At 59.4% G+C, this 9110-nt stretch overlaps 3 protein-coding genes across 3 annotated transcripts; all 3 read right to left on the reverse strand.

Annotated features, from left to right (window-relative positions):
- E0L32_012421 (uncharacterized protein) lies at positions 1-336 on the reverse strand (the record flags this gene model as incomplete). The annotated part of the gene is made up of 1 exon (XM_031135260.1): positions 1-336. A coding segment is annotated over one exon (336 nt), but the record flags the coding sequence as incomplete, so codon positions are not given.
- An 845-nt stretch (positions 337-1181) lies between these two features.
- E0L32_012422 (uncharacterized protein) lies at positions 1182-3189 on the reverse strand (the record flags this gene model as incomplete). The annotated part of the gene is made up of 4 exons (XM_031135261.1): positions 1182-1684; positions 1820-2696; positions 2787-2879; positions 3025-3189. 4 exons carry the CDS (start codon positions 3187-3189, stop codon positions 1182-1184), a joined length of 1638 nt encoding a protein of 545 aa, XP_030998300.1.
- Positions 3190-4568: 1379 nt separating this feature from the next.
- On the reverse strand, positions 4569-7759 carry E0L32_012423 (uncharacterized protein; the record flags this gene model as incomplete). The annotated part of the gene is made up of 3 exons (XM_031135262.1): positions 4569-6489; positions 6554-7432; positions 7494-7759. 3 exons carry the CDS (start codon positions 7757-7759, stop codon positions 4569-4571), a joined length of 3066 nt encoding a protein of 1021 aa, XP_030998301.1.
- Between the last annotated feature and the right edge of the window lie 1351 nt (positions 7760-9110).

Here is a 9110-nt window from a genome sequence, read left to right on the forward strand (position 1 = left end):
AGAAGAGACAGCGCCGGGGGCGGCCGCGGCGGCCCGCGGGATGTCGCCCGCGGCGGCGGTGGCGCGCTCGCGCTTGAGGCCGTAGAAGTGCTCGGTGAAGGTGCCCCCCCGGGTGCGCAGGTAGTGCCGCTCGACGGCGAGCATGAGCAGGGCGTAGAGCTCGTCGAACGAGTTGAGCACGCGCAGCAGGTAGCGCGGGTGGCGGTGGGTGGCGACGGTGAGCAGGTAGCGCAGGGTCGGCGGCAGCAGGGCGTTGAGCTGCTGCTCCGAGAGCAGCTCGAACAGCGACGGCTTCTGCTCGTCAAAGGTGCCCCGGAGGGCGGTCATGAACTCCATGGCGGCGGGGGCGGTAGGGCGGGTCGTGGCATTTGCAGGTGCGTCTTGCTGGAGTTCGTGCACAAAAGGAGGCGTCGAGGAAGGGATTGGCGGGTTCGAGTCGAAGTGGAAAGCGATGTTGGAGTTCAGAGGCAGGTAAAGTATGGAGGTTGATGGTGAGGGAGGTCGAGGCTGGCTCAGGTTGGAGCCGACTCAGGGTGCCACAAATTGCCGAGGCATAGCGTCAGAGCCTCTGATCCACTCCCACGTTACCCCAACAAAACCCCATCCATCTTCTTCCTCGGCGCCTTGGTCAACCCTAACCCTGGTTCGGCCCTCGCCCTCATGTCCTGCATCTTTCTATCCCCTTCGTGGCCAGGGGCTTTTAAGCTGTACGTTCTAGAGATCAACGATCAATCTTCTCGGTATTCATGTTTTTTTCTAATCGGAAAGCACTTGTTGGCAGGCCGTTGTCTCCCAGAGCCGTAGGAACGTGATATGTCCATACATTCTATCATCAAACTCCAAATCGAGATTGCTACATCAACCCACAGCAAGGGAGTAATGCTGAGCCAGAAACAGACGGCTCTCTCTGTATGTATGTACATTTATCTGCCTCTTGTCTTATATACAGCGCTCAAGGAAATGGGTATTTTGTACTCGTCGGAGGGTCTCTCCGCCATATCTCCTCTTCGGTCGGGAATGCCATGCCAGAACCCGATCCCCAAAACTCTCTCCCCTGCACCGTCAAAAGGCAAACCAACCCAGAATGCGCCAGGTTTTAAACAACCATAATACCAATGACAGTATGCAATATGAACGAAAAAAAAAAGAAGAGAAGAAAAAGTCTTTTGAACCACAAGAGCTCAAATCTCCACCGCATGCCCCGGCACCTCATCCTCCCCATCCTCCTCGTCCTCGTCCCTCAGCACCTCCATCTCCTCCGGGATGAACACCTCAAACTCGTCATCCTCATCGACCTCCTCCTCCTCCCCCTCCTCCCCATCAAACTCCTCGTCGCTGTTGTCCCCAAAGTCGCTCGGCATCGTAGACACGTACAGCGGCAGCAGGTCCCGGTGCGGCATGTCGAGTATGTCGCCGCCACCACCAGCAGCAGCAGCAGCACTCCCGTCGGAATCTACATCGTCCCCCTCTCCGCCGACGTCCCGCGGGTCGCTGAGCTTCCAGAACGCCGTCGGGCCGCAGGGGCCGTGCGGGTCAAAGTCCTTGTCGAACCAGGTGCCCACGACGCCCCTGGCGGACCGCACGCCGCCGAGCTGGATGCCCTCCGAGGTCCAGCGCTCCTCGCCCATGAACACCGAGTGGCTGGTCCAGCGGACCTCGCCTTCGGGGGTGAGGCGGCAGGTGCCTGTTTCTTGGGGGTTTTTACGCAGGTGGTGTCAGCCAGTCAGGTTGTCAACTGCCAAAAAGAAAAAAGAAAGAAGGAGACGCTCGGAAACTGCACCCAAAGAGAACAAGGAGAGAGAAAAAACTGTCACAGTACCTCTTATCGCCGAGCCCGAGTTCTCATCCCACACGCCGTCAATCGACCGCGCCGTGCCCTGAAAGTGCGTGACCGGCAGCGCCTGCCCGTCCTTGGGGCCGGGGGCCTCGATCCCCGTGACCTCGATCTTCATGACGATGAGCCTCGTCGCTCCGGGGATGTCCAGCGCCCTGCGGGGCACGTTGTCCGGGAGCTGGTCGAAGATGGGGAAGTTGTACCGGAAGAAGTCGTTGTAGTCGAGGAAGCACACGACGCGCAGCCAGAAGCCGGACACGCCGTAGGGGTCCCGCGCCGCCAGCAGCAGCACGTCTCTGCCCATGCGCACCATGGGCTTGGGCAGGTAGCTGTTGGGCCAGCCGCCGCCGAAGGCGGTGTTCCAGAAGTTGCCAAAGGCCGGGTACCCGTCGAGCCCCTTGTTGCGGATGTTGCCGCGCAGCACGATGAGCACGGCCTCGACCTTCTCCCAGTCGACGCGCATCGAGCCGTCGCCCATGAAGGGGCCCCAGCGGGTCAGCGCCGTGTACTGCCGCAGGTCGTACACCTTGGAGCAGGCGAAGGGGAACATGCGGCTCGTGGAGCGCGTGCGACCGAACTTGAGGACGGGCATGCCGTAGAGCGAGTGCAGCCGGGCGCTCATCTGGTGCTCGACCTTGGGCGGGTCCGAGAAGCGGTTCACGAGGCCCCTCGCGCGCTCGAAGAGGAAGGACCGCCGCAGGAAGGCGTCGTGGTTGGACTCGTCCTCGAAGAGCTGGGCGAGTAGGTCGGCGTTGCGCGAGTGCGGGTACAGGTTGGTCGTGTCGGAGCGCTCGGTGCCGCCGCGGGCGGAGCGGGCGAGGAGCGTCGTGAAGGCGTCGTAGACGAAGGGGAGCTCGGATTTCTACAAGCACAAAAGGACATTTTTGGTCATTAAGAGTCTCTCCTACCGCCGTCCCGAGTGGAAAGGGCGAGGCGAGGAGGGAGACTGTACCTTGTCCGGATCATGGCTGGCGCATATCTTCTTGAGCCTGACCAGGTCCTGCAGCGCCCGTTCCCATGGTACATCGGCGTCCAGGGGGTCATCCTGTTTTCCACAAAGAGGTTCTTGTAAGCCGAGACTCGTTCAACCCATCCGGAGATCCGGTGTTCAACAAGCCCCCCCCGCCCAATCATTCAATGCCACCAGAAGGAGGGGGTGGAGGGTGGAAAGAGACTACAACTCATCGTACCAGATGGCGCAGGTACACATCCCTCCACAAGGCCGTGTTGTCCGCGACAAAGGCGTGCAGGGAGCGACAGGCGCGGGGCACCGAGGCCAGGTCCTCGGGCCCCACGTGGCTCAGGATGCCGTGGAGGATCTCGGCCGGCAGCTGCAGCAGCAGGGCGGTGCCCATGGTGGGCGGTTCTTATCCTCTGTGTCTCCCCGTCTTGTTGCTTCCTGGAGGTTCAAAAGGAGAGCCAAACCGCAAGTTCGTAAGCCTCGGTCACCGTATCGGAGGTCCGTGAGTGTGTATGGGTGGTGGTGGTGGTGGTGGGTGCGGTGCGGCTCAGCGCAAATGCGGGGGAGCACCCGTTACGAGCATGAGCACGAGTAGGTAGTAGTTACGTACAAGCAAGGTACCTGTAGAGCAAGGCGTGTATTTAGGTCACCGGGTAGGTCGTAGGGAATCAATCAAAGACAAAGAGGATATGATATTCTACAGGGGGATGCGTGTGTCGGAGGAGAGATGAGGAAAGTCAAGGAACGAAATACCAAACCAAAAAAGATACGAAAACTCCGAAGGCCGGCCATTAAAATGTGTGAAGCGTCTGGTGTGCGTATGTAAGGCAATGGAAGTAGGTAGGTAGGCAAGTAAAACCTTCGCGCCATCCAAGCCGATGATGAGTAAAGCAAAGCTGCACGATTTGCACAAGGAGTCAGCGATTCGGTGCTTAACACCGATACACCCCGGTGCTTGGACCGCCCAGAGCTCCCAAGGACTAGGGGCTAGTGTGTGGGGGAAGCTTGCCTTTTGGTGGAGGCCATGCATCCATTGACGCTCGACTTTTCTTAACGTCGCTAACTCCGGGACATCGGCTACCTGCCTGCCTGAAGGGTTCGGCACCGCGCAGGAGGAGAGGCGCAGATACCTATCTTCACACCCATACTCCCGTTCCATGTTTACCTCCTCGACGTATTTAAGAAGGAATCGGCGGTGGGGTTACCAATCGCTTGGCCAAAGACAAGTAGGTAGTCAGTGAAACGGTAATGGCAGGACGTGTCGTGTAAGCAAAGCCGTAACCTGCAATCGAACGGAACGGAACCCCAAGACAGTATGCACAAAGCAGAAATACTAAGCATTTTTCCCAATCGGGAAATCTGGGGTATAATCGGGAACAAAACAGATGGCCTCTCGCAGGTATGCCCATGTCAAACTGCCTCCTTGGAAACCCATCCCAGCAGTGCTCCCTCCTTGTCTCGTCTCGTCTCGTCTCGTCTCGTCTCGTCTCGTCTCTCGCCTTAATTTTAGTATGAATGGCAAATCCGCCCAGCCAAACATTCAGCAACAGAGCCGTCCAACAAAATGCATAGCAAATAGACCGACCCGGCCAGCCACCATGGACATCAAGGGAATGAAGGAAACCATCATGTGTGCCCCCCCTTTCCCCTCTCTCAAGCGCCCCTCCCATGTTCCTCGTACAATCATGCCTCGTCTAGACCATATCTGTTCCACCCTCCCTCCCCCTCACTCACTCCTATACTCTCCCTCCACCCATACATTCCAACCCAGCCTTACCCCAACCCACCCCCAGAGTTGAGCTGGATGCAGTTCCCCAGCAGCGTCGCCCCCTCGTTGAGCAGCTCCCACCGCGTCTCCTGGAAGATGTCCCGCAGCACCATGAGCAGCGAGCTGTTCTGGTTGACCCCCTTGCGCGTCTTGAGCTCCTCGGGCGACGACACGCTCGCGTACGTCTGCAGGTACTGCCGCATCTGCGCCACCTGCTCGTGCCGCGACGTCGCCAGCGGCGCCGCCGGGCAGGGCCCCTCGAGCGCGAAGCCGTAGCACCACACCACCAGCGCCGCAAAGTAGAGCACCCACGACCGGTTCAGCGACACGTCGTCGCGCGCCGAGTACGGCAGCGCCGTCTGCCCGTAGCCGCCGCCCATCGACGACCCCGCGTTGGGGTCCTCGCTCAGGAGCACCGAACCCAGGAACTTGAGCGCGTAGTACGTCGCGTCTCGCGCCTTGGCCGAGGGCGCCCAGATGTCGCGCATCCGCCGCTGGGCGCTGTTGAGATCCTGCGTCCCGATCGCCCGCCCCAGTAGCCTCTTGGCCCGCGCAAAGATCTGGCAGTCGACAATGTCGACGTGCATCGCCATGTGGGCCAGGTGGTGCAGCACCATGCGGCTCTCGAAGACGACGTTCGTCTCGGCCGACTTTGTCGAGTTGGACGAGTAGTAGGGGTCGGTTCCATGCTCGCCCCTGCGCAGCGTCTTGTCAAAGTCGGCCTTCCACGAGTCGAAAGCCCGCGTGAGGGTACCACGCCACTTGTCGCGCCCGCCGAGCGCATGGGATACACCGCCGCCGAGAACATTGACCTGTAGGTCTCTCTGGTTCATGTGCCAGCTCACGCTCAGCAGCCCGGCCATCAGAATGGTGCGGCCGAACGAGTTGGTCTGCACCTCGTGTCCGCTCAGCGTCCTCTTCAGGCCTTCCAGGAACGAGATCGGTTTGATGCCGTTGGACGCATGGTTCGCCTCGATCCTTCCCACCTCCGCTCCATTCGAGGCCTGCCACAGACTCTCATCGCAAGGTAGCGGTAGACGCATCTCGTGCGCCACCATGACGGTCGAGTGGCCAAACATGGTGGCGTGGATCGAGTCGATCACAAACGCGGCAAAGGCAGTGCGCCGCGTGGCTTCGTTGGTGATCCAGTGATTCCACCAGTCGTCCTCTGTGTGGGCCACTCCCGAAGTCGACGAGTGTCGAGAACTGCTCCCTCGCTCACCGCGCGGGTTCGGCGGAGAGTCGAGAGCCGACTTGCCGAGAAGGGATCGCCCACGCCGCATCAGCGTGATCGTGGTGGCGTGGTGGATATGGGCCCGCTCGTGCAGCTCTCTGGTCGAGTACATCTTCTCGTACAGCTCTAGGAGCAGCAGCGTCTGGAACACCCACAGCTTGGCCGGCGGGCGGAAGCTCGAATCCATGAAAAGCTCCCACCTCAGGTGCCACGCAAGAAATTGGGACAGCTCAAAACTGGCCTTGACCGTCTCACGTCCAACTGCTTTGTCGAGGCAGGCCGCTCCGATGGCCATCATGGCAATGAGCAGCAGAGGTGGCATCCGATCTGGAGAAAACGTCGGCTTGTGCAAGATGGGCACCTGGTCGCTGAAGTGCAACCAGTATGAGCCAATGTACTTCTGCATCATCTGGCGGCTAAGCACGTTAGTCTCGTCGCTCCTTTCGCCGTCAAAGATTTTGGCCCGAAGCCATTCGATCGGGCTGTGTCCATTCTCGACGAATTTCTTCTCGATAAACTCGTAAATCTCTGTGCTCTTATCCTCGGAGAGCAGCGACTCGGGCAGATTGGGGTCCAAGAGGCTCGTAACCGACATGACGGCCTGCTTGCCCGTCGTGGGAAAGTACCCCATCTGGGAGGGATCTGCTCCGTAAAAAGGTATACCATACTGGTTGGGTTGGAATTCGCCATATCTGTGACCGACATGTCAGCATGGGGTCGACCTCGTGAGAGACGGATTGGCCTCGGATAACTTACCCAGAGTACGAGTTCTGCGCGGCCATCTGACCAAGGGGAGACCCGGCGTCTGTCTGCGGCGAGTTGCTGAAGAGATACGATAAAAAGTCGTCGGGCATGCCCACCACGTACGGCGACTTCTGTAGTACTCCATCGCTCGGTCCGAACATGGGCATGGTGTTCGCCATGGCCATCTGGTCGAGCATCACCATGTCGCTCCCGTTTTGCTCGTGGCTCTGCTCGGAATACTCTGCAGTTGTCGTGGGTGCATAGGCCGAGGTGCTGTCTCTGTGGACCGGAGCCGCGGGGGTGGGGGCAAAGTCGGAAGGAGGGAGGCTCAGGCCGGGGAAGTTTTGAGCATATACTCCAGACTGCGGCGTGTTAGCAGGCTGGCTGTTGTAACTATGCTGGGTTGAGACGGGCGACAACACCCCGTAAGGACCGACATTTGTTTGGACGGACGGCCTCTGAGTGACCGTGGGCGAATGAGATTGCTCCTGCGCGTGCATCTGCCCGTAGCCTCCGTCGCGGGGCATGTAGTCCATCGGGTTCGCGTGCGCGGTGTTGGGGTACGCCGTAGGTGGCGTGTTTGCGAGGGGCGGGTAGGCACTGTTCATGTCGGGTTTTGGTGAGTGGTAATGCGCATGATCGACGTGCATGCCATTGAAGCCCGCGCCGGACCTGCTGAGCTCGGGCGAGGTGGGCATGGGGCCAGGCTTCATAGCTGCGACGGGCGAGAGATGGCCCATCAACGAGTCCTTCCGGTTCAAGGAAGAGCCCTTGGAGTTGTGGCGGTCCTTGTGGCGATTGCACAAGTCAAGTCGCACAAAGGTCCGTCCGCAGTCGCCGACATCGCAAACATATATCTGCTTTGGCGTGTGGTTCAGCTGGTGTCGGTACCTACAGTTCGGGGGTGTCAGTCAGGTGAGGAGGTGGCGGGCGCATGGGAACTGCAGCTCACAGATGTTCTGCCCTGGAGTAGCTCTTGCCGCAACCCTCGTGCGGGCATTCGAATTTCTTGTCTAGGCCTTTGCGGCTTCGCCGTCGTTTGCGCGATGGGCCATCAGAGTTGGACGAGTTGGCTCCATCACCAGCGTGATCCGCGCCATGGTCGTTGGTCTTGGAGTCGTCGTCCTCGGACCGGCTGCGTGGCCTTCCTCTGTCATCGTTGATACCTTTTGTCTCAAGCTTGAGGTTGTGCGGCGGCGTGGGTTCTTGCAGCTGCATCATAACTGCAGCAGCGCTCACGGCAGAACGGGTCTCGGACTTATCGTAATGGAGCGCCGAGCCAGATACCGCTGCCTCGCTGAAATCAGTAAAAGTGTCCGCACACAGCTGCTCTAGACACGGCGAGATAGATACCGGCAAGGTACTATGCCGACACGATTGGGCAATACCGTGCCGACGAGAGTCAAGAGAGCGCCTTGCGGACCCTCGGCTGCTGTCAGAGGTTGCGATCCGCCTAGGTTGAAGATCACCGTCGTGCCCAGTGGCACAGCAGGGGCTCAAGACCAAGAAGTTGAGGTTGCGCAATTGGGCTGAAGTAAAGGATGCGCTGATAGTTGAGCGTTATAGCTCGAGGTAGGCGCGAAGGCCGTGCTCGTTGATCGTGATCGTGGTGGTTCTCGACCAATCTCTCCCAGACCAATAGAGAACGCTCACGCCGTCATGACTGCAGCTCGGAAGATCGCTCGCCGGGGGTTCTGAAGAACCGGGGTGGAGCAAGCGATGTATGAGGGACCAAGGGCCCTTCGAGTACCAAGAGAGCTTTTGGTATGGACCTAGGCGCGCAAGACTTGCTGCAGACTCCAGGTGAGGCCGTCGACGATATTTTCTGGTCTCTTTTTCTCAGGATGAAGATCAGCAAAAAAAAGTTCTGGAGTCCGGGAATCACAAGTGAAGGTGGTGCCGGCTGATGGTAAAATCAAGCAAGGACGCGCGCGGGTGGGCCAGCCCGCATTGAGATGGGACGGGAAGATGGGGGGTAATCGGGAGACCTGGTGGACCAAGCGTGCAGACAAGGGACTGGGGGGGGCCGAAAAGAGAAAGAAATGAGCACAAAAGAGGGAAAGGAAGGAGAAAAATCTGGCAGACTGTGCCTCTCGTCCGTGGGACAAGGATGGGTAGATATTTTGTTGCATGAGGCACGCGTGACTGGACGGATACTGCCCCAGAACGAATGGATATTCAGATGATTCAATAACGCAGACAGGACAAGACAGAAAAGGCAGAGCTCAGACTTGGCTTTCGCTTCGAGGGCAACTAAGATCGAAAGGAGCGCAGCGCAGGTCGAGGGACGAGGGACGAGGGACGAGAGACGGACAAGCCCACACGCACGCCCGCTCCGCGCCGATCGAGACATACAAAAGGTCCCATGCCTAGCGTTCCGCTGCAACAGCGTAGCTGGAGGCAGGCAACAACCAGGGTGCCACCTGGGCACGTCTGTCTGCAGGAGAAAGTCCTCGAGCGTCTCCCCATCTGGGTAACGCCCGGTGCAAGGTCGTTTGGGGCTAAAGTCCAGAGGGGCCGATTTGAAGGGTGGGATCGAGAAAGGGGGGGGGGGGGGGGGGGGGGCGAA

This window comes from Thyridium curvatum (assembly GCF_004353045.1).
Source record: "Thyridium curvatum strain D216 chromosome Unknown NODE_179_length_9110_cov_86.313036, whole genome shotgun sequence".
In the NCBI taxonomy this organism is placed as follows: domain Eukaryota; kingdom Fungi; phylum Ascomycota; class Sordariomycetes; order Thyridiales; family Thyridiaceae; genus Thyridium; species Thyridium curvatum.